This window comes from Zootoca vivipara, chromosome 12 (genome assembly GCF_965207765.1).
Source record: "Zootoca vivipara chromosome 12, rZooViv2.hap1.1, whole genome shotgun sequence".
Lineage (NCBI taxonomy): Eukaryota > Metazoa > Chordata > Lepidosauria > Squamata > Lacertidae > Zootoca > Zootoca vivipara.
In genome coordinates, this window is record NC_142595.1 from 2984527 (window position 1) to 3009144 (window position 24618).

The 24618-nt window shown below is 42.4% G+C and overlaps 1 protein-coding gene across 13 annotated transcripts in view; it reads left to right on the forward strand.

Moving 5' to 3' along the window:
- The window catches only part of LOC118095417 (poly(rC)-binding protein 3), a 249935-nt gene that overhangs the window by 188081 nt on the left and 37236 nt on the right, over nt 1–24618 (forward strand). For all 13 annotated transcript variants that reach the window (XM_088655488.1, XM_060282171.2, XM_088655484.1 and 10 more), the window contains 4 exons: nt 15136–15277; nt 19157–19180; nt 19310–19342; nt 22787–22903. In XM_088655488.1, coding sequence (XP_088511614.1) covers nt 15200–15277; nt 19157–19180; nt 19310–19342; nt 22787–22903 — 252 coding nt within the window. In that variant the 5' untranslated portion in view covers nt 15136–15199. The remainder of the gene's footprint in view (nt 1–15135; nt 15278–19156; nt 19181–19309; nt 19343–22786; nt 22904–24618) is intronic.

Here is a 24618-nt window from a genome sequence, read left to right on the forward strand (position 1 = left end):
GGACGACCTAGCTGCATTTTTAGCTGGCAATGTGTACACAGCCTAAGACTTCGGTCGTATACATGTTTTCTTGGGAGTAAGACTCACTGAACTTATCTGACATATTTTTTGAGTATACTAGGGGCTGTAGACCTGCTCTTTCCACTCACCAGCCCCCTCTCACCCCCCACATCCACCTAGTTTCCCCTTCTCATCCCATGCAACTATTAAGTTACTCTTCACCTTCTGAACCCCATTTCTGAAGCTACTTGTCTCTTCTGTTCTTCAGCCCCACTTTGCACCTCTGAATTCACCTTTATCCCCATGTCCATGTCTCCTCTCCCTCCTTTTTTGTCCCACCCTGTACACAAACCAAACCTCCTGCATCTTCCTGCTCCCACACATTGCAACTGCTAAGCACCCTTCTTCCTAATCTTTCCTCCTTTTTCATCTCTCACTTGCACAAAAGCTCAATTTTCATGCCACCTCATTTCTCCTATTCAGCATATTTAAGAATTTTGAGAGCAAACCTGTCAGTTAGCTCATTCAGTTTGAGAATGTTAAGTTCATATGGTGGATGTTGTACATATAAGGGTCTTTGCTTATTAATAAAATATCTCTTCTAAATTGCTACATTGAATCTGGAACTTTATGCTGAAGTCTATGGATGGTACCAGGAATAAACATAATGTGGAATACTTGCATGCTTTGCATCATTTCTCTCTCTCGCATGAGGCAGCTCAGTTTTTCCTCCTGGCTTGCTGTGCACAAACTTCTCCCTCTTATATTCCACAGCTGCCTCATATGTGAGAGAGAAATGACATGCACCCTGCAAATCTTCAACTGTATGAAGGTTCTTTACTCAAACCTCTGCCATTTAAAGTCCCAAGTAACTTTGCAATATAAGCAAACAGGTCTGCCATCCTTTGGAGAACTGTGGCTAAAAAGAGAATTAGCATAACTGTACTGCTATTGTAAACTGCTTGTCTAGCATAGGCAAAGAAGAGGCTGAATTTCTGCTTCAAACACAGACATTATTTATTATTTATTTTTTTGAAACCCTGTTACTTTTGTTTGATTTCTCAATGGCTTTCAATACTATTGAACATGGTATCCTCTCAGTGAGATGACTATCAGAAGCCATATTGTGGTGGTTCCTGTATTTTGCCCAACCTGTCATTTACTTTGCCCAGCCAAAGGTGGCATCCCTACTGGGACCCTAAATCCTAGCTTTGATCTGTAGGAACATTGCTAATTGGCCCCTGAGTTGATGAGGCTTTACTGATGCCAGCATGAAACCAAGTCTTCAGTGACATCAGTTCAGTTGCTGTGGAGATTTAGCAGGTGTCTTCTGTATTAATTGTTATTTATTTATTTTTATTAAAGTTTTTTTTGGTTTACAAAGATATGTGCAATGTCTCTCATAACATTTTTACAAATCAGTTTCAGTTGTTGAGACATTGGGAAGAAAAGGGGTTCTGTATTAATTGTTAAGTATTTGCTGAAAACCTTTCTATGCCCCCAGTCTTATGTGGACAATTAAAGGGCGAGAGGAATCTATTACAGTTAGCTAATGATCTGTGATTTTAGTTCTTATGTGTTTTTGTATTGTGCATATTTTTGGTGTACATTGCTGTGATCTTCTTTATGAACTAGCAGTATATTGCTATATGAATAATTTCTTTAAAAGAATTAAGCTGGAGAATGAGGGTGGGGGGGGGTTGGACTCTTCAATGGTGCCTAAAAATAGCTTGGATAACTCAGCTCTCTTAACGTCATTGGGATAGATTATTTCTGACTTCATTTGATTAGGGCCCTATAAAACAGGTGGGGTTGTTTCCATGTAATAAGAGCCATTACAATGAATTTATCACTTAAATAAAGGCATTGCACAATAAGCAAACAATGGGTGGCTCTGCTGGGTCTGTGAGAGAGATTCTGTTTCAGGCTCAACCCTCTGTTTAGTTATCTTGACACCACAACAGGTTTGTCATCCTTCTCAAATGAGCACTGACTTGTGTTCTGGCATTTCTGTATCAGAGCTTTAAATAGAACTAGGCAGCCATTATTTCTCTACAGAAGTGAGAGCTCAACACTCCCTTTTACCAAGGCACTTAATACATTGTGGAGCTGCAAATCATAGCCTTATTTTTGGTGTTCCAAAATATGGCCAAAATGCACACAACACCATTCACGCAGTTAATAATTTTGTGATTTTTATTTTAGAGTAAATAGCAAGCACAGGAAAGCTGGTCTAGATTGGGATTGTGGTGGAAGGTAGAGCTCTTCAACCCTTTGAACCCTCCTGTAGGGGATTTCTGGTCTGCCGCCATTGCTGACTGGCGAGAGATTCCCTAGCGATGCGGGAGAGGGGGGAGCCGTGAGAGCGACGCGGACCCCCCGAAATAGCCCCAGATCGAGTGTTCTGCGGATGTGGGGACTCAGCTGCACCATTTTTTGGTCTCCTCCGCCCCCCGGTAGCCCTAATAAGGGCGCTGAGAGCGAGCAGAGTGGAGATGGGGTGCTTGAGTTAAACTGCTACCCTTGCAACGTGAAGCTCCGTGCCAGCAGCCTGGAGTGGTGGATTCTTCCAAATTAGTTGGATTTGAGAACATTGGACACCGTAAGTAAAGAAAAAGACTTTGAAATAATTTTTAATTGGATATGGGAGGAGATTTAAAGAGGAAGTCGATCCCTCCCATTGAGTGAACCGAGATGCAGTTAATTTGCCCCAAGCTGGAAAGATTGACAGGAAGCATTCAGTTATCAAAAATTTGAGCTAAAACCTTCCCCCTAAGGCAGGGTAAAGGGGAGAAGGATTGAACCTAGCAAAACCCCTGTAAAGATCTTTATTCTGGACTGGGAAAGTCCCCCTGAAAGCTGGAGTCGGGTCCCTGGAGGGATCAGCGAGCCGCCATTGTGACATCATAATAGAAAGGAATTTGCTTGCCTCTTTGAGGCTGGAAACTGTCAGCAGTGAAGAGAGCACAAAATATAAGGCTGTGTAGATGAAGTTGGACAATGCTCTTTTCATAAATGGACATAAGATTTTTAAGATATGAAGAAGAACTAAAACTGAGAGTTCGTAACCAGATCGGACATAACTTTTGTTTCTGAACTTTGGAAATAAGAACTACACCATTTCCTGTCTAGTAATCTCTGCTTTCCCAGGAAATTTGAGACTAACAGGATGTCAGTAGACACAAAATCATCTGACTTGGACCTTCAAAAACAACTTCTGGAACTTATTGAAGATTTAAGATGTGACGTGTAACAGAACACAATACAGATTGCAAAAATGAAAAAATAATAATTCAGAACTGTGTGGAAAATGAAGGAGAATTTAGACAAGAAAGATTTACAACCACTAGTCCTGGACAATGCAAAATTAAAAGAAGAAAAGTAAGCCGAAGGGAACATTGTCCCCCCAGTGAGAGGGGGAAACACAAGATTCATGTTTGATTTCAAGAGCTTTTAAAGAAGAACCAGTATGGAATATTGCCCTCACAGTGAGAGAGGGAGGGCAGAATCCATACTGGGGCCAGAGTTTAAGGGAAAGAAAAATTGTGAACGGGTTAAAAAGTGGAAAAGCAGTTGGATGGTGTTTTGTAATATTTAAAGAATTGGGGAGGCAGCAGGGGATGACCAAGGATGAAGGGTGGATAGGAAGGGACAGGGTGGGGTGGGGTGAGGAGCAATAAGGGATGTTATTTTTTGATTGCTTCAGATGGTCCAAAACTGGAATGACCTATGGAACTCGCTGAATCATCTGGGAGACCCTGAGACCAGGGGAAGGGGGGCTGATTTAGTTTTAAGTGATTAAATGATATTATGTTAGAAAAATTAATATTTGAATTCATGGAAAAAATTAAAATTTCAGGCTAAGGGGAGAAATAAAAGATGATGGGAAAATAATTTTTGATTTGGATTAATTGATTAATTATTGGTGGAGGATAATGGACGTTTTTTAGAATAGAATAGTTGAGAGATACATGGGCGTACCCAGGATCAAAACTAGGGGGGGCACGCCAGCCATGCCCCCCACCCCCAGCCACCTCAGCCACCCGATTGGCTGGCTGGCAATGACGTGGCCGGGATCCCCCAGGAGGCGTGGTCAACGTCCACGCCCCCCAGAGGGGAGGGGGCCATTTCCAGTCATTGCCGAGGCGGCACATGAAGCCCCCTGCGCTTGCGCTTCTGCCTCGCCTGCTCCTTTACCGGCAGCAGTGACTAAAACCACGCAGCAGCAGCGAAGCTGCCTCCCGCTGAGGGAAACCTGGATCTGAACCTGGACCTGGGCTAACTTCAGCCCACACTCCTTCAAGTCACAGCGAGCACAGCACAGAAAGTGCTGCCCCACAATGCTCTGCGGCACCTCATTTGCATACATGCAAATTAGCCCAGGTCCAGGTTTCCTCGACGGAAGCAGCTTCGCTGCCGCTGCTGCCGTTTCACTTCAGCCAAGCCTGCCTGTCGTGCCGTGCTCTCCAGCTGCCCGCCCTGCCTAGCCCTGCCTGACAGGGCGCCGGACCATGGCGGCTGGTATAGTTAAGACGGCCCTGCCCGCTGCGGCAAGATCGCGCAGCGAGCTGTTTTATACCATATTCCCCCTTTTTTGCTTCTGGGGGGCAGCTGCCCCCCGCCCCGCACTGGGTATGCCCATGGAGAGATAATGATACAATGTGTTAGAATGATTTAAGATACAAAATGAAAATTGCTTAATTGAGGTTTTAAAATGGACACGGGGGGGGGGAATTGAGGAAGTCAACAATGTTAAGTAAAAAATGTAAGAATTGTTATGTCCCCCCCCCCCATGTTTTATTTTTGTTTTGGTTTTTTGTGAATTTATTTTTGTGAGTATTGGAAAATGAATAAAAAATATTTGAATGAACCCTCCTGTAGGAGGCACACTTGCTATTTGCACTGGAAAGGCTCCCCAGTACAAACACCATATGTGGGATTATAAATGTGGATTAGAACCACCGCAGGGGGCTAATCTTTAAAGCCCCCTGACACCTTCCTTTGCTGGGGTCCTGATCTGAATTGGGGATCCGATGCCTGCGATTTACGTAAAAACACCACCATCGTTACCATTGCATGAACGGTGATGCCATTTGTCTAGTCTGCCCTAGAAGTTATTTCAGGGCTATCTACAGATTACCACATTATCTGAAGCAGCCTTTCTCAACATTGGGTCCCCAGATGCTGTAGGACTACAACTCCCATCATCCCTGACCAATGACCAGTTGTGGTCCAACATCTGGGGACCCAGGGTTGTGAAAGGCTGATCTGGAGCATAGGCATTGTGAGTTTGAATAAATATTCTCTCTTCCCATGAGGCATGTGTGCTGTATTTGAGCATTGTACTCAGCGCTGCTCTGTTAATGCCAGCATATTAATAGTGAGCAAACAGAAGCAGGAAAGTCAAGAGCTTTGTGTGGGTGGGGGGGGGGGGAGAGGATCTGCCACAGTCATGACCTCTCCACGTGGTCTGCCTTGAAGGGTTGTTGTGAGTTTAAATACTGATTCTCACTTCCAGTGAGTTCGCTGCCACTTTCCTGGCAAAGCTGCCACGGGAGTATTCAGTTTGGAGTGGCTTGTTTGTGAGGGGGCTTTTCCTACATTGAACAGAGCGAGGGTAGGTACCCATTTGAAAACACTCCTCTTGATTAGGTTACCCACACCTTTTCCTGCCTGCACATGCCCTAGAAGGAAGCGGTGGTTGTGATCTGGCTATACATCCACCCATAGTGTCATTGGATAGTTGTGTATACACACAAACACAGCAATGCCAGGACAGCTTACATCAATTTCCATCTGTTTCCTAATGAACATACTGTGTGAATGCAGAATCAGTCTGCATGAATCATTTACCGTATTTTTGGAATGAAACCAGTTGCTCAAGAATTGCTTTTCAGTGGCCAAAAAATACAGTATGCAATAGATCTAGATTGTATGTGGGCTACGTAGAAAAAACAAGTACTCAGTCTCCATTGATTCCAGATTAAAACGTTGTGTGTATGCAGCCTTAGTTCAATGACTAGGAATATAAAGCACAATGTCTGATATACCTTTTAAGATGCCAGTCTTATGAGTAAATATGCAAGGGTTTACCCTGTCAATCCCCGTATTCATCTTTATTTGAATGATTACATTTATATGTCAACCTGAACTCTCTTATTTCCATACAGATTGCATTGTGAGACTTGTGCTGTCCATTAGTTAAAAGGTCCTATGATATTAACCTAGCGCTCCTTGAATTAACTCTTAAGAAGAAATATATATATTTCTTTTGTATGGTATGATCAGTAACATCAGTGCTATATTTATTACAGGCAGTAATGAATCATTTTACTTGCAAACGTAGATGCTGTCTTCCACCCGCAGCTAAAGGTTTCTCTAGAAACACAAACCAGAGAAAATGTTGGTACTACAAATCCAGATACACGTCTGTCGAATTATGAGAGATGCAGATTGCTGATGGAATCTAATAAATCTCTCTTTAAGTAGATTAGGAATTTGAGCCCAGACAGCTCTCTGCGCAGCTGCTTTATCTGTATCCACCCAGAGTAAGCTATGGCAAAGAATCAAGAAGACTTTTCCCCCTTGCACTGAAACATTTAGCAATATTAATCAGTTAGATTAATCTATTAAAAACCTTTTCATTAATTAAAAAGGGGCTGCCAATTAATAGGGCAGCATATTTAAAAAACACTCTTTATAATTTTAACATGTACAGATGGTAGATGCCATCTTAGAAAAGGCATTAGCCCTCTCTTAGCCTCTCCTAACATGGTGTCTGATGTAGTGTTTGTGTATCATGTGAAAACAAAGTTTTTCTTTCTCTTCAAAACTACTAATTTAACAGATCCAGTGGTACCTCGGGTTAAGAACTTAATTCATTCTGGAGGTCCGTTCTTTTATTATTATTATTAAATTTTTATTCACTTTTCTTTTTCTATCATTACATACATCTCGTATCAATAACATTTATATTACAACCCTGCTCCCCCCCCCCGGACTTCCCCCAACTTCCACTTCTGGTTTGTTTCCCCTTATTTCATACTGCCTTTTTTAAAGAATCCACTATATCATTTCTTTATCATTTTAAATGTTCTTTGTTAATAAAAATGTGAGTGTTTATTTAAATCCTGCCCTCAAGTCAATAGTCTCCCTTTGTTTCTGCAAATATGTTATAAATGGTTCCCACTCTTTTTCAAAGTCACTGTTCTCGAAGTCTGTCCGTCAATTTTGCCAGTTCTGCATAGTTCATTAATTTCTCTTGCCATTGTTCTTTAGTTGGAATTTCTCCGGTCTTCCACTTTTGTGCTATCAGAATTCTCGCCGCCATAGTAGCATACATAAATAGTGTCCTCATCTCTTTTGGCAGATCTTGACCTAAAATGCCTAACAAAAAGGCTTATGGTTGTTTAGCAAATGTTATTTTCAACATTTTCTTCAATTCATTATATATCATTTCCCAATACATTTTTACAATCCCACCACCTTCAGCCTCACACCCTGGAGGTCCGTTCTTAACCTGAAACTGTTCCTAACCTGAAATACCACTTTAGCTAATGGGGCTTCCCGCTGCTGCCACGCGATTTCTGTTCTCATCCTGAAGCAAAGTTCTTAACCCAAGGTACTATTTCTGAGTTAGCGGAGTCTGTAACCTGAAGCGTCTGTAACCCGAGGTACCACTGTACAAAAATGTATCTAGATTTAATTACTTAAAACTCATATGATTTATTTATTTTCTTTAATCAAATGGAAGTCCTTATTTTGGGTGAGATTTAGGTGACCAGTAAAATAATGCTACCTTGGTATCTCAAAGGTCTAGGCACCCAAAAACAGTTAACGTAATTAACAATTCTGTGTCGCTATTGCTCTTATCAATAATTGTAATATATATTTTATGTAAACCACTTGGAGGTTTTTATTATTAAGCCGTATACAAATTTCCTCCTTTTTTCTCAAAAGATAACTGTGAATCAGAATCGTAGAGTTGAAAGGGACCCCAAGGGTCATCTAGTCCAACCCCCAGCAATGCAGGAATCTCAACTAAAACCTGTGTTTAAAAACCTCCAAGGAAGGAGAGTCCACCACCTCCAGAGGGAGTCTGTTCCACTATCAAACAGCTTTTACTCTCAGAAAGTTATTCCTGATGTTTAATTGGAATCTCCTTTCTTGTAACTAGAACCCATTGGTTCAGGTCTTTGCCTCTGGAGCAGGAGAAAACAAGCTTGCTCCATGTTCCATGTGACAGCCATTAGGTATTTGAAGATGGCCATCATATCGCCTCTCAGTCTCCTCTTTTCCAAGTGAAACATACCAAACTCCCTCAACCATTCCTCACAAGCCTTGGTTTCCAGACCCTTGATCATATTCTGGGCACCACAGTTCTGGGCACCACAGTTCAAGAACGATACTGATGAGCTGGAACGTGTCCAGAAGAGGGCAACCAAAATGGTCAAAGGCCTGGAAACGATGCCTTATGAGGAACGGCTTAGGGAGCTGGGTATGTTTAGCCTGGAGAAGAGAAGGTTAAGGGGTGATATGATAACCATGTTCAAATATATAAAAGGATGTCATATAGAGGAGGGAGAAAGGTTGTTTTCTGCTGCTCCAGAGAAGCGGACACGGAGCAACGGATTCAAAGTACAAGAAAGAAGATTCCACCTAAACATTAGGAAGAACTTCCTGACAGTAAGAGCTGTTCGGCAGTGGAATTTGCTGCCAAGGAGTGTGGTGGAGTCTCCTTCTTTGGAGGTCTTTAAGCAGAGGCTTGACAGCCATCTGTCAGGAATGCTTTGATGGTGTTTCCTGCTTGGCAGGGGGTTGGACTGGATGGCCCTTGTGGTCTCTTCCAACTCTATGATTCTATGATTCTATATTGGTTGCCTTCCTCTGCATGCTTCCAACTTGTCAATATCCTTCTTAAATTGTGGACACCGTATTCCAGGTGTGGTCTGACTGAGGCACTGTTAACTTATGTTAAGTTTTTGATTTCCTAAGACCCCTTTATCTTGAATCCCAATTTTGTCTTGTATTATACTCCCTTCCCTTCTTAAAGCCCAGAGCATAGCTGCCAAAGTATCCCATTTTCGCCGGGAAAACCCCTTTTTTCCTACCGTTTCCCGGTGGTCTCCCGTTTAGGTTTTTATCCCGATATTCTCCCTTAAATCTGCTTCTGCCGGTGGCCATTTTTCTGGTGTCGCTTTGCCCTTCTATGGGCACCAGAAAATGGCGATGCCAGCGCCGGAAGCCGCTTCTACGCATGACCGGAAACACGTAAAAGCGACTTCTGGTGCCGCTTTGCCCTTCTATGGGCACCAGAAAATGGCGATGCCAGTGCCGGAAGCCGCTTCTACACATGACCGGAAACACGTAAAAGCGACTTCTGGTGCCGCTTTGCCCTTCTATGGGCACCAGAAAATGGCGATGCCAGCGCCGGAAGCTGCTTCTACGCATGACCGGAAACACGTAAAAGCGACTTCTGGTGCCGCTTTGCCCTTCTATGGGCACCAGAAAATGGCGATGCCAGCGCCGAAAGCTGCTTCTACGCATGACCGGAAACACGTAAAAGCGACTTCTGGTGCCGCTTTGCCCTTCTATGGGCACCAGAAAATGGCGATGCCAGCGCCGGAAGCTGCTTCTACGCATGACCGGGAACACGTAAAAGCGACTTCTGGTGCCGCTTTGCCCTTCTATGGGCACCAGAAAATGGCGATGCCAGCGCCGGAAGCTGCTTCTACGCATGACCGGAAACACGTAAAAGCGACTTCTGGTGCCGCTTTGCCCTTCTATGGGCACCAGAAAATGGCGATGCCAGCGCCGGAAGCTGCTTCTACGCATGACCGGAAACACGTAAAAGCGACTTCTGGTGGCGCTTTGCCCTTCTATGGGCATCAGAAAATGGCGGCGCTGGTGCCGGAAGTCGCTTTTACGTGTTTCCGGTCATGCGTAGACGCGACTTCCGGCGCCGATATTTTCTGGTGCCCATAGAAGGGGAAAGCACCACCGGAAGTTGTGTCTACGCAACTTCCGGTGTCGCGGGCTGCTGATCCCGGATCTTTCCATCCAGGACTTGGCAGGTATGGCCCAGAGTGCATGTCCCACTGTGCTCATATTAACACTATACTGTACTTCTGTTGATGTTGCCTAGAATAACATTAGCCTTTTCTTTGCTACTGCATTACACTGTTGACTCATGTTAAGCTTGTGTTCCACTAAGACGCCTAGCCCTCTAGGAATTAATCCATATTGCAGTCCACATGTGCTAGAATTAAGCTGTATTTAAACTGGGTTCCAGATGCTTCATTGTGACGTGACAGGAATCAATTTGTTATATACAGGTCAGACAGATTTGGTCCAATAGGTTAGACAAAGGCCATCTCTGCTATGAAGCAGAGTAAAGGAGCAGCCACCTCAAATGGCAGATTATTCCACATGACAGGGCAGTAAATTTGCAGGTATTTAATTGACTTTTTATTGATCAAGGAGGAGCCATTATCGGATCCCCCACCTTTGTCCTCTTCCATGGCAGGCACACCACATAATATCACAAACTCATCTTGAAAATCTCCTGAATTTCAAAAGTTTGCCGTGCAGCATGAGGGCATGGGGCTCCTGCTAAAGAAAATTATCCAAAGCTCTCTTGGGCACACAGAACTAGTCACGGGGTTGTTTGGATCCAGGCCTGCATAATTTGTCTCATTACATCATTTGAGATGCATTAATCTCAATATTAATAAGCAGATTAATGTAGGCAATGATAAACTCTGAAATCCCAAATGACGGTTCATCTAATTTGCATTATATAAGGACCTGCAGGAAGGTATTAAGGCTTTATGTTTATCTTTCCCCGTCTAATCTGTACACACACATACACACACTGACCCTATGTGAGTCTATGGTAAACTGCGTTTCCTTTTCAAATGTTTTCTAAACCTTGGCTTTGTAATAAATAGACAAAGCTTTGGTGTTTTTTTTACTATAAGTGGAGATTTGCCCAAGTTGACAGTAGAGGTGCTTGAGGGATTTGATCTTTGTGAATTCCTAAATTAAATTATCTCATATGTGCCACTCAGATTAATGTGAATATTGGAAATTAGCTGTCCACCAGATTCCACACTTTCCCAGATATTGCAGCAGGTTTCTTGGCAGTTTCAACAAACAAAATGTATTATTTTGGTTTTTTTTAAAATGCAAGTTAAATGGAGCATAACAGAATTATGGGTAAAAATAAAGAAAAGTCACCAAACCTTAATTGACAGGAAGGATCTTTCCATTTAGGTTTAGCAACACAAGATTGTAATATCTGTTGGTATGTATTTTCAAATTGACATTTCATAGGATACTCTTGGATCCCTGACAGATATTGTTGCAAATGAGCTTGAAAATAATAATTATTAAGACTATTGACTTAATTATTCTTTGTCATTATTAGTTGATTATTGACTTGCCTTTTAAACAATTAATTTAAATTATTTCAAATTGCCCAAACCACTGTATTGGTACCTTTTTGGGGTACTGAAGGAAGTGTAAAAAAAACCCTGCAATTTACTAAATAAAAGGCACCACTTTGATTGTTTTACATACACATCAGAACCAAAACAGCCTTTTTAAAATGTGTGTGTCCTTTACCCACAACATCACTGGGTAAAATTGCCCCTCATAAATTAATCTTTCAATTACACTAATGCTTGCAGCCCTCACTGAAACCAACTCAAGCAAAATTATATATGTCTTGGATTTATTTCTCACAAATCTTCTCTGGCATCATGCAATTTATATATTTTTTCCTGTGTTTTGCGTCATCACCTGAAAATACTTTCAGAACTACTGGAGCCCCTTTGAGCAGCCTTTAAAATGTTCCTTGCTTCCTTTTTCTTTGTTGCCATCACTTCCCTCCGTTTGGCTCACCTCACCCCTCCAGGCTCCCTGACTCGTTCCTGATTTATCTGGGCAAATAAGTCTCTGATTATTCTTTATGCCGTTGCAAATAAAGTCCTTTTTAGAAACAGATGTTTAAAGGATCTGGCAAAATAATCCTGGAGGGCAGTAGCTGCCTTCTGTAAACTACTAGCCTTGTGGCACAAAGCGATGAAAGAAAATGGTGCAGGCTAGAGGAAAATAATTAAATTATGGTTCCATTTTAGGAGCCCATTTTAAAATTGAGATTTCTGAGCTCATAATACCAACATTATATAGTTGAAAGGATCCTCGCCTGGGTCATGAGCATTGCAGTATTAATTGTGCTTGACTGGAAAGATGTGTGTAACCTCCGACAAGCGGCCCTTGTAGCCTTGCCAAAAGAAGCTTTTGTTCCCTGAAGAGAATTGTATTAAAGGCCAGTGTGTCCTATTATTATTTGAGCAACAGCAGCTTTGAAATGAGCCTTTCAGATTTCAATACACTGAATCAACAAGCAACAAATAAGAGAAAACAAGCATTGTGTGGCACCTCTTTGCTGCATGACCTCCCTCATCCCTTACCTAGTTGCTGTGTTCGCTGACACAATTGCCTAAAATAACTAAAGATAATTGGGTGCTTCTGACGGAATTGGAGGCAGGCCAGGAAAGATGTGGAGCCTGGAGGGGGGTGGAACCTAGCATCTTCTTCCAGTGCCAAACACTGCAGCCTGTTTAACAATGATGGTCTTTTGCAAGTGGTGTTTAGGCATGAGCTGCAAGGATGGGGGACAAGAAAGAGAGGGTGCTGTCTTGGGCTTAGTGAGATGAGGGACGTGCCAGCTGGGAGAGTGCAAAACAATGAGATGCAAGAGGAGGAGTCTGTGCAAAAACATGGATCGCATGCAGAAAGAGCTGGCGTAGCACACTACTGTGCAACCTGTGTGAGATCATGACTTGTTCCCTCCTAGTTGGGCTAACATCCAGCAGCATCAGTCTTTTTGGAGGAGAAAAAGGTTGGGGGATGTTTGGGGAGCATTTGCTGGTAGAATCAGGGAGGGAGGGAAGAGGCAAGCACTCTTCTCACACCCAACAATTCTGATTGGCAAATTCAGCCACCGTGCACTAGTATTAAAGAAGACCTAGTGGGATCGCTGTTTCTTAGTCTCAACTATGCATCCATTGTACACTAGACTGATTTAGTTCCCCATAACTGGGCTAGCAATGTGTTGTCTTATTTGTGGTTGATTTCAGGTGTCTTTGAATTCTGGCCGAGACGTGCCAGGTTGAAGACCATACATATAAAGTACATTGAAACCTCATTTCCATATTTCATTCATTCATTCATTCATTCATTCATTTGTGTGCTGCTTTCCACATGCTGAAAGTGGCTTACAACAAAGAAAAGGGGATGCATTTCAAACAAGCACTATAAAAACAATTTCATATCAACATAGCAAAGCAAAAATATAATAACATCCGAAACCCCCCACTATACTATACAAAAAACCACTTCAATACTATACATATATATTGTATACCTATATGTAACAAAATCATATGGATGCAGCATCCCATAGCAAAAATAAAAAGGGAGCTTTACAGTTTCACCCTAGTCTTAGAAACTTCCCTCCCATGATGTCATTTCTCTTCCCCACCAATAAAGAATTCTGGGATTACCCCCCCCCCCGAGCTACAGTTCCCAGCACCCTTAACCAACTACAGTTAGGACTCTTGGGAGGAAGCACTTTAAGTGTGCTTTATATGTGTGGTGCATATGCAGCCTCAGTCTCTATGTGGATAATTGTTTCTCGTAATTTCTTGCTTTCCATCCCCACCAAACGTCTCAGCTTTCACTAGTATCCCATCCCATTTATTAATAGATTTAAGATATTACGTATTTAAGTTTGCTACAAGAAATTAAAGAGACATCCTAGTGCTGTTTTGGGTTTGGGTCTGCAAGAAGCTGAGCTAAGGGACTTCTGAGTTTCCTAGACAGACAAGCACCCAGGATTTACAGTGGAAAACAGTTACTGGCTGACTTCTGTGTCTTTGAGACGTCTGCCGCTCTTGCTGGCAGTGACATCAGGATACGATCACTATGGAGCTATGTGAAAGGAAAATAAGATCTGTTCCACTAGAGTAAAAAAGGAAAAGGATGGAGAAGGTGAGAAGAAATCAGTTGATTTTCGCTGCAATTCAACAGAACACTGCACCAAATTGGAATGTAAAATTCAGCTTTTGTGTTCACACATGGTCATGCTGATCATTTGTTAAAGTTCTGGGTTTTTGCTGTATAGCATGTAGGTTTCAACTTCAGAGTATGCGTCTGGATCCACATTGATCTGTAAAAGCATTATTTAAAGTAACATTAAATAATGTTATACAGTATACAGTGGAACCTCGGTTTATGAACACCTCGGTTTATGAATTTTTGGTTTATGAACACCGCGGACCCATCTGGAACGGATTAATTCATTTTTCATTACTTTCAATGGGAAAGTTCGCTTCAGTTTATGAACGCTTCAGTTTATGAACAGACTTCCGGAACCAATTACACCCATGCTTCAGTTTATGAACGCTTCAGTTAAAGTACTCCGCGGACCCATCTGGAACGGATTAATCCACTTTCCATTACTTTCAATGGGAAAGTTCGCTTCAGTTTATGAACGCTTCAGTTTATGAACACCGCGGACCGTCTGGAACGGATTAATTCATTTTCCATTACTTTCAATGGGAAAGTTCGCTTCAGTTTATGAACGCTTCAGTTTATGAACAGACTTCCGGAACCAATTGTGTTCATAAACCGAGGTACCACTGTACTGTAATGCTTAATGCATTTTTCCATTGCCGGCAGATCGCTGCTCTGCAGTGCCCTCTGGTGTCACATTTTTATAACACATTTCTAACATTATAACCGACAAATGTAGATTCACCCACAGACATGTTTGCTGAAAGGCAGCCTAGAAATAATGAAGATATTTTCAGGGGTTATTTCTTACCACTTGCTGGAACATGTTAGATAATCAGATCAGCTTTAGGAGCTCAGTCATATAAAAGAGCAGAAGTGAAGAATACTAAGAACATGGGACCCTTAAACAAAAATGGTGATTGTGTGTGTCAAGACCCTTTGCCCTTTATAATATGTAGTTATGCTGAAATAGGAACCATTATGTAGTTTGTATGGATTGATTCACGTTTTGTGAAGCATTGACCTCAGAATGGTAACCTTTTGTCTTTCTAGGTTAAGTGCAGGGGAGAAATCACCCTGAAACACTATATTCAACAACTGCAGATATTGGACAAGAATGAACACAAAAGATCCGAAGGTGACGGAAGGGGGCCTCAATGTCACACTCACTATACGTCTTCTTATGCATGGAAAGGTAACTTGCTTTACATTGAGATATTGGGTCAGAAACATGGGTGTATGTTAGTGGCTGTATTTGAGGTTGCTTTGTTATTAACAGTATTAGAGGCCCAACATTTTAGCCTTATTTAAAGGGACCCCTGACCATTAGGTCCAGTCATGACCGACTCTGGGGTTGCGCGCTCATCTCGCATTATTGGCTGAGGGAGCCGGCGTATAGCTTCCAGGTCATGTGGCCAGCATGACAAAGCCGCTTCTGGCAAACCAGAGCAGCACATGGAAACGCCGTTTACCTTCCCGCTGTAGCGGTTCCTATTTATCTATTTGCATTTTGACATGCTTTTGAACTGCTAGGTTGGCAGGAGCTGGGACCAAACAACGGGAGCTCACTCCGTCACAGGGATTCGAACCGCCAACCTTCTGATCAGCAAGTCCTAGGCTCAGTGGTTTAACCACAGTGCCACCTGGGTCCCTTTTTAGCCTTATTTACACACTAGCAAAACTGATTATAACTAGGGATAGGTGGATGTGTCTGTTGTTTGGTTTGCACATTAAAAAGTTGGAGTAATCAGAAGTGCAATTTAAGGTGACCCATTTATTCCTCTGCAGTTGTAGATTTACCTGCCCTACAAGTCTGGCTGAAGGAAGATGTCATTGCAGGCCAAATTAGGACTCCTGGTGAGCCTAAGGAAACCCATAGGCCAGAGGTTATTAGAGGAAGATATGTGAATAGCCATGCCCCAAAGCCAATATTTTGCCATTTCCCCCAAAATTTCAAGTGTGCCACCATTTTCCATGTATGGTATTCCTTGTTCAAAAGTGTTTCCTTTCCTGTTTTAAGATGCAAAACTATTTTACATGTATTTCAGCGAAGTACAGCAAGTGAGCTGTCAGTCTGTGTAAGACTTCTAAACCAAACAAAATGGGGGGTGGGGTGGCAATCCAGATGTGGCCACAGGCCCCAAAGGTTAAAGGCTCCTGATACAGTTAACTACTTTGAGCTGTGCAAGAATGTCTGCACCCCCCTTGTAGCAGCAACCCTTAGAAGTGTGTCCACATCTTAATCACAGAGTTTATTTTACTTCCAGAAAGTTAGACAATTGTTCCTTCAACTTGTTTACCATTGTGCAGACACAGAAATGCTGTTTGGAGGATGAGAGATCCACCAAATGTTTGAAATCTGCAACATGGCCCAGCTTGCCAGTTGTAGACTGACATGCATTCTAGTAATGGAGAGGATGGAGGAAGAGGATTGATCTCCCTTCTGCCCACTGCTGCCACAGCATCCTACTCCTCTACATTTCAGGTAGTCAGCTGCAACAAAAATATTGTAGCATCTTAAAAACTAATCCTCTGTGGCTTCTTCTTAGCGTACTCTAGTTCATGAAAGCATATGTCCTAAACTTCCCATCCCTCTCAGCTTTCTGCAAATACCTCTTTGTAAGGACTGAGGCACAGACAGCAGCTTGTCTAAGGTCTTTAAGAGAGTATGTGGTACAGGTGGCATTTTAGTTCATAGCTCAGGTGCTTAGCCCAGGGTTCCCCAAACTACGGCCCAGGGGCCAGATGATGCAGCCCGCAACAAACCCCGCCGCCCACCCGCTGCCCGCTCTTACCAGCATGGTGCTGTGTGGCTGCCCACTTCCGGGTTGGAAAAGCGCCAGAAATAGCTTGCGCACATGCGCAAGCGTCATTTCCGGCGCACTTCTGGGTTGGAGGAGGCCCATGCGCATGCGCACAAGCGATTTCTTCCTCTTTTCCGACCCACTCTCGCTGCAGGCACCAGCCCAAAGCTGGGTAAGTTTAGGGATCCCTGACTTAGCCTTTACATTCACCTTCATTTGTTAAGTTATGCTAATGCAAGTTAGTTGTGTCAGAGCTTTACTGAAGGCACACATGTCTGTTACCCCATTAGGCACACAATGATCTCTCAAACAGCATAACTGAATATTTGGATCTCTGGCAACTGTCAATTGCGTTGTCAAGTTTAGATCTGTTAGTTACTCTCTTCCTAAGTGCTGCACTGTATGGCTCTGTTTGACTCGCGCAGCTGGGTGTTGTTATGACATTACAGTACAGCTAAAGCAATCACTTTGGAAATGGTTTCCTGCATAGTGATAACACCCACTGCTTCTGCACTGCTCAGTTGCTGCCAAAATGCATTGTTGCCTAATCCATCATGTGAATCAGACGTTAAAACTTCTGCTACGTCTGGCTTCTATCATTAAATAAAATAGATATTTTGTTTTTAAACAGTTCCTTATTGAACAGACTAGCTGAAAATTTAGGAGGTGTATATTCTCCAGAACTAACATTGGCAGAAAATATATGCAAGACAAGGACTGGACTTCCAGAGAAGAAGAAAAAAACCAAAGTTGCAGGCACTCCCAATTATTTATGAGGAAATTAAGTGTTTCAAGCTCATTCTCGTTATCAGGAGCAGGTGGGGGGGGGAGCTTTCTTTCATAAATCAAAATCTGATTCATAATGCTCTGCCTCCATGGCTTTGTTGCTCTGATAGCAAACATCTTGTGGGTCCTCAAACTGAGGTTTGATTATCCTTTGCTAGGGACTGAGTCCATAGAGCAGCAGGCCTGGACGGCCCTGAGGAACTCCCTGCCAATAGAGGTTCGGCAGGAATCATTCTTGCCTTCTTTCAGGCAGGCCTTTGCAATGTGAAGTTGGGGTGTGGTTTTTTTTTTACCAAACAGTATTTAGCGTTGTTTTTATTTATCTTGCTGTAATTTGTGTGTTGTATATCACCTTGCTGTATTTTTTCACAAATGTGTGGTCTATAAATATTTCAATAAATAAATAAGCTTCACTTTGTTTTCACTGTTGGGGGGGGGGAGATAAGGGGACCTGGAAAATAAATAACAAAATCTCCAAACACTTGTTTGAACTGCAAGTACTTGGGTTGCCTTACTGGTATGTTCTGAGAAACATTTGCATAGAAATTTTTGAAACTAACCAAATAGTGCAATCCTATACATATTTACTTAGAAGTAAGCCCCATTAACTTCAGTGGGACTTACTCCCATGTCACCTTGTATAGGATTGCAGCCTAAATAGAAGGTCCATAAAATATAAATGCCTAGTTTGAAGAAGTGTAAATATATTTATGCTCGTAGTATCTGCCTTGCAGAAGCAAATGTTGGCTCTACCCTGATGAATCCATGTACTGTTTTTTGGGGTTTTGTTTTGTTTTTAAAGACATGAATAGTAATGTTTGTTGGTCAACAGTGAGTCAGATGACAGTCTGTTGGAAGAGCTACGCAGCTGCATTGTATTGATCACGTATGAGACTTCTTGAGCAATGCAAGCAGCATTAGCATCCAGCTCTATAATTTGTTAAATGTTAATGTTTCTGTGTAAATCATTTCCCACTAATAGATGGATATTTATTGTGCAGGCTGTCTGCTGTCATGGTCTTGCTTGCTTGATCTTCTGATATCTCTGCTTTGAGCATGAACAGACCCCCTGTTATCATGCTTTCTCCTTTTCAAAAAAGATGTCATAGCTCTATAGCACAGCTTTCTTAGTAAGATTGTTAACAAGTTGAATGCAATTGTTATTACTTTATTTATGGTTAAAGGTGCTGGAATTATTATTATTATTTACCTTGATTACGATAAGCATTTGGCTTGGCCTCTGGGGCAACATAGAATTATTTCAGGCCATATCTAGTCTGTGGACTTTCATTTCACCATCTTCAATTTCACTGCCTTGTTTAGCAATATAATTGTGCATTTCTGTTGTTTCAGTTACATAATACTTTTAGATATGTTGAATAATATCTGTTCTGGTCCATTTACATTTTTAAGATATATAGATGTGTAGATGTGTTTCTCTTTTGTGCTTGCATTCATGTATATTTTGCTTTGCTTTGTTTCAGGAGGTTGGCAGTATCATTGGAAAGGTCAGTGACCCACTTTTTTGAGGGTGAATTTTTTTTAGTCAGCTCAGTTTATTTGATATTTTTCTACAAATTCACCAGTCATGGAGCGTGTTAGTGTGAGCTAATAAATGCTTTCTGTTTCTTTAACAGAAAGGTGAAACCGTCAAGAAAATGAGGGAGGAGGTAAGATGTAAATTTTGTACTCTTTGACTTATTTTTTCTGCAATTTCAGAAAATTCTTCTTCTTCTTTCTTCTTCTTCTTTGACGATCACTCGTAGCCGAGTAAGATTGTCTTCCATGAACATGGTTTTAACAATGGGTTCGTAAGTGACTGTGGAGGCCAATTCTGGATCCACACGTCCTTCCACAGTGGGGACATTGGTTTCCGGGCGGGAGTTGATCACGGTGTGGATTTGCCAAGCGTGCCTTCCTCTTAGCACGTAATTTTTTTACTCTTTGACTTAATTTTTCTGCAATTTAAGAAAATATATACCTGGTGGTGGTACTGAATTGCTGTATTGCTCACATGTATGAATCAATCCTGCCGCCAAGTTGTCAAAAAACCAAAACCAAATATATTCCTGCGTATAAGACTACTTTTTAACCCAGGAAAATCTTCTCAAAAGTTGGGGGTTGTCTTATATGCTGGGTCGTATTACTTATACGGTGAGTATATCCCAAACTCTATATTTTAACTGGAAAAGTTGGGGGTCGTCTTATACGCCCAGTCGTCTTATACGCCGGTATCTGCAATGAACTGTAATTCACAATTTTTTGTTATGTTCCCTTCTCATGCATAGTACACTGAATTTAGACAAGAGGGGGTCTGAGCTGTGAAAATCTCCTGTTCAGCTATAAAGCTCACTGGATGAACTTGGGCGGTCACTCTCATTCAGCCTAAGTTCCTTACAGAGTTGTGATGATAAAATGGAATAATTCCATATACACCAGGGGTTGGCAAAGTTTTTGTGGCTTGGGCCAGTTCACGGTCCCACAGACGCCACGGTGGGCCGGAGTGTGTGCGCGCACGCATGTGCAAATGCTATTGCCGGCGCTCCTTCTGGCATGGAGCTTCTTGCAGCCAATGGGAAGCCGACCAGCATCACAGAAGGCGGTCCCCGCTCTGCTCTGCACCGGTTTAGTGTGGCCCACGGGAGCCGACCGAGCAGGCGGCAGGGGTCCATGGGCCAGTTAAATGCCCCCATGGGCCGCTTGTGGCCTATGAACCTTAGGTTGCTGACCCCTGATATACACCATCCTAAATTATTGGTGATATAAATATTGAGAACTTAATTCAGGGCTTCTTACCAAAATAATCATTTTTAAAAAACCCAAAACAATTCAGTAAGATCAGATTACTGCTCTGAATCTACAGCAATTAATCTTTAAAATACAGTTTTAGTTCTCACTGAAGTAAAGAATTACATGTCTAGGCTGTACCTCTTCTTACCACATAAAAGAACTCACATGTTGAATGTTCCCCCATACCCCCCAAAATAAAATGAAATATCTGTGCACATAGAAAACTAGTCAGGAAATAAGAGCCCTGCTCAGTCATTGCTCACTTGAGGAGGCATTGCAAGTACAAAGAAGCTGCTCAGTCGGGGTTTCTAAATTGTGTGGGGAGCCTACAAAATTAGAAAATGAGTTCCCCCTACATGTTTGCACCCAAGCGTGTGGAAAACTGTTACAAGCCAAGGGATGATATGGGGCTGAAGGTCCCTTAATACATACTCACATTTTCCCTTCGTGCCAATAGGAGGGTTTAGATGTTCGGGGAAAGGTCTCTTGCCTTCTAGCCTTCTTCCTAAGATGCTAGATTTCTATATGCAAGGATTTTGGAGAAGCATGGAAGTATTCATGCAGTCTGAACTGGTACAGCCTAGTCTGTTCCATGGGCTTAATTGTGAGTTACAACTCAATACTAACCATTTTTACTTGTGTTGAATCAAAGAAACTTACTTCTAAGTAAGCAGAAATAAAGGATTGCAACTTTAGTGTGTGTCAGGTTGACCTCATATGAAAATGCTACAGAACCACAAAAACCAGAATACAAACATTTGTGTTCCCTCCTGTAATAGAAGGGATCTTTATAAGTTATTCACAGTTTATTAGACTGTTCTAAAAAATGTGAAATGATATATCAGACTCTTGATATTTTTCAAAATTGTTCAGCTTTTCTGCTTCATATTTATTAGTCTGGTAATAAATTTTAAGCTGCATGGCATTGTCTTATTTGTTGTTCTTACTACGCATTGCTATTATTCCTCAACAGGAAAAAGCCTTTCTGTCCAAGATATTAAAATAGCCTATTATAGTCTATTTGTTAGAACAATATTATTTTTCATCCCCTGCATATGTCTGTTTGAGAGGGTCTCACCACACATCCATTGTGAAGCAAGTGATTCCAAAGTGCAGGGGAAAAATGCTCCCAGCATGTTTTGAGCATTTAGCTCTTTGCCAGCAAAATAGTCCTTCATAATTAATTAAATTATAAATCTTCCTAACAGAAAGAAACTAATTCATACTATCATTCCCATCCAGCAACATACCATGGGTTTGTTGCTTTGAAGCCTTCTTCCTTCCTCTGAATGTGAGAGAACGTGATTCGAAGCTTCTGCTTCCAGTTAGCAGGAAACCATCGTTCGTCATGATGCAACAAATTATTATCTGCTCTAACCATAGTTTACCCGCAACCAGGATTCCAAAAGCTGGAGTTTATGTAATACAGAACTAACACAGCATTGTACCTTTGTTATATTCTTGTTCTAAGTGTTTTTGTAGTTTTTTTTGAAAAACTTCAATAAAAATATTATTTAAAAACAAACAAGCCCATAACTAGGATTCCAGATTAACTCCTATTCAGTGTATCTATTCAGTGTATCTGAAGCAGTGTGAATGCACACAAAAGCTCATACCAATGATAAACTTAGTTGGTCTCTAAGGTGCTACTGGAAGGAATTTTTCCCCTATTATATAAGTGTAAGCTATAAAGGCAAGTCATAAAAATATAGATTTAAATTGCTTATAGTGGCCTTAATCCAAAGTCCTGCATATGATTCTTGAGATGCACTCAGGGATTTTGGAGGGGAGCCATTTGCCCACTGTGTGATCTCTTCATATGCTCTGGAAAGTCCCTGGGAAAAGTCTACATCGGTTTCTGTCCAAGGGGCTGCAGCTTGGAAGGGAAGATAGGCACAAACCATGGAACTCTTGAATCATGGCAAATGTGTTTTAAGTTTGTCCCATAAGTAACTTTAGACTCATCTGATGGGTGGCATTCTTGTTCTCAACTCCCTTCACAATTTCCCTAAACTGTTATGCTTTTGCCTATTACAGTGGTACCTCTAGTTACGGACTCGATCCATTCCGGGGTGCCGTTCACACCTCGAAAAGTCCATAACTTTTGCACATGTCCCTTTATGTTTTACCTATCTGACCTGCCTTGCCATTCCTTCATTTAATTCTACCTTGCCTCTGCACCGCTGCAGGGGGAGGGGGTATATACATGCTGTTAAACTGGATAACACTGAAAAGCGTACTTTTCAAGTCAAGGCTGGTAAACTGTTAAGTAGATACTTTACAAATAAATGTGGTTTTTTTGGGGGGGGGTGCCCTTTTCACAGAGTGGTGCTCGAATCAACATCTCAGAAGGCTCCTGTCCAGAAAGAATTGTGACGATAACGGGCCCAACAGATGCCATTTTCAAGGCTTTTTCCATGATTGCACTAAAATTTGAAGAAGTAAGTAAATGGAAATTCCTCATACCTCAGGCTACTCTTGTTTTAATTTCCTTATGTTTGCTTTAATACAGAATTTGTTTTATAAATGCTCACACAAGTAACAATGGAAGAGGAATAACAGGCCATTTGCATGTTGTCTGATCATTAATTTTCCTCTTTGCATTCTCTGGGGAAAATCTGTCCCCTCTGGCTGCATGTGGATATGAGAGAGACAAAATCCCTGTTTGTTGTGCCCTACTTTTTAATTTGAATTGGGGAGGCAGCAGCAATTCTAAAGCATCTAATATGGATACCTGAGACTATTCCCCCACCCCACCCCCAGATACTACACTTTTTTCATGGAGTTTCAACCAAATTTAGTATTAAACAATAATATGTAACATTTGTACAGCTCTTTCAGGTGTTCAGAGCACTCAACATGCACTAGACTAGGTCATTATCCTTCATGCTTTAGATCAGTGGTTTTCAACCAGTGTGCCGTGGCACCCTGGCATGCCTTGAATGATAGTCAGGGGTGCTGCAGGCAACACTGGCCTCCATTCCTCCTTCCTTCCTTCCCTCCCTCCTCTTATGATCTCTCGTGTCTCTGCCTCCTGTTTGTTGCAGCAGCCCTGGCTACAAGCTCCGCAGGTGAATCGTGCTTCTGGTGCTGGCCAGGGGGTGCTTCCCAGGCTTCTGTGGGGCAGTGTGAGGAGTCACCTCTCTTTGGGATGGAGGGGGCAGCTCAGAGACCAGGGGCGGCAGTTGTGGCTGCCCAGAGGACTCCCAAGGAGAGAGAGGAGAGCAGGGCCGTCTTAAGGTCATCGGGCGCCCTGGTGCAGGGATCCCTCGGGCGGGCGCCCCCCACACTCTTAAAAAAAGGAAAACTCTTACCTGGCGTGGCGTGCCGGGCGGCGGGAGCCTCACGGCGGCCCCCGCACCTCACAGCAGGGCTGCGCTGTGCCGGAGGCCGCCTGCCTGTCTGATGCCGCCGGATCGAGTGGGGGAGCGGGCGCCGCTGCTCTGCGCGGCCTTCCTCCCTTCTCCCAGCGGAGCGGGGTGCCTGGGCAGGCCGGGCCACAGCGGGTTCCTTCCCGCCAACAGGGTGCTGTGTTTCATTGGTAGAGGTGCTGCCATGTGGATTGTTTCCCCAGGCCCACCCCCAAAGAGCCCTGCCCTCCGTGCCAGTCGAATGGGGAGTGAGCTGTCCAAGTGATAACACCCATGAAAATATGTATTACATTTCATGAAAAGGTAGTGTGGAACTAAGCTTAATATTCCTACTATTCCTTAAGTACCTTTCTAATAATTCTCAGCACCCCAATCATTAGTATGATCTTTTCTGTTATGCATTTCTGTTGCTTTTAGACTGGCTATTTCCACTGAGCTAAATATGCATTACTCAGACAGTAATGAAGGGTAGGAAGATTGCCCTATTTTCCTGGCTCACTAATCCCATACAACTCTCTCTGGTAAAATATGATACGGAACTGAATCCATCTATTTGCATGCTACAAAATGAAAAATTGTGTGCACAAAAATAATTGGTGACCAATGTGAAAATTAGAAATAAAAAATTCAGTAGACTTACATCTAACACCACTGGTATAGTGTTCACTGACAATGCTTTCCCAGCATTTCCCCCCCTGCACATTGAAAGTGTAAAATGTTTATGGATGATCACTACCTGTTGGCTGTTTAATGGCAGCTAAAATCCTTCCACTGGACACTGTTTA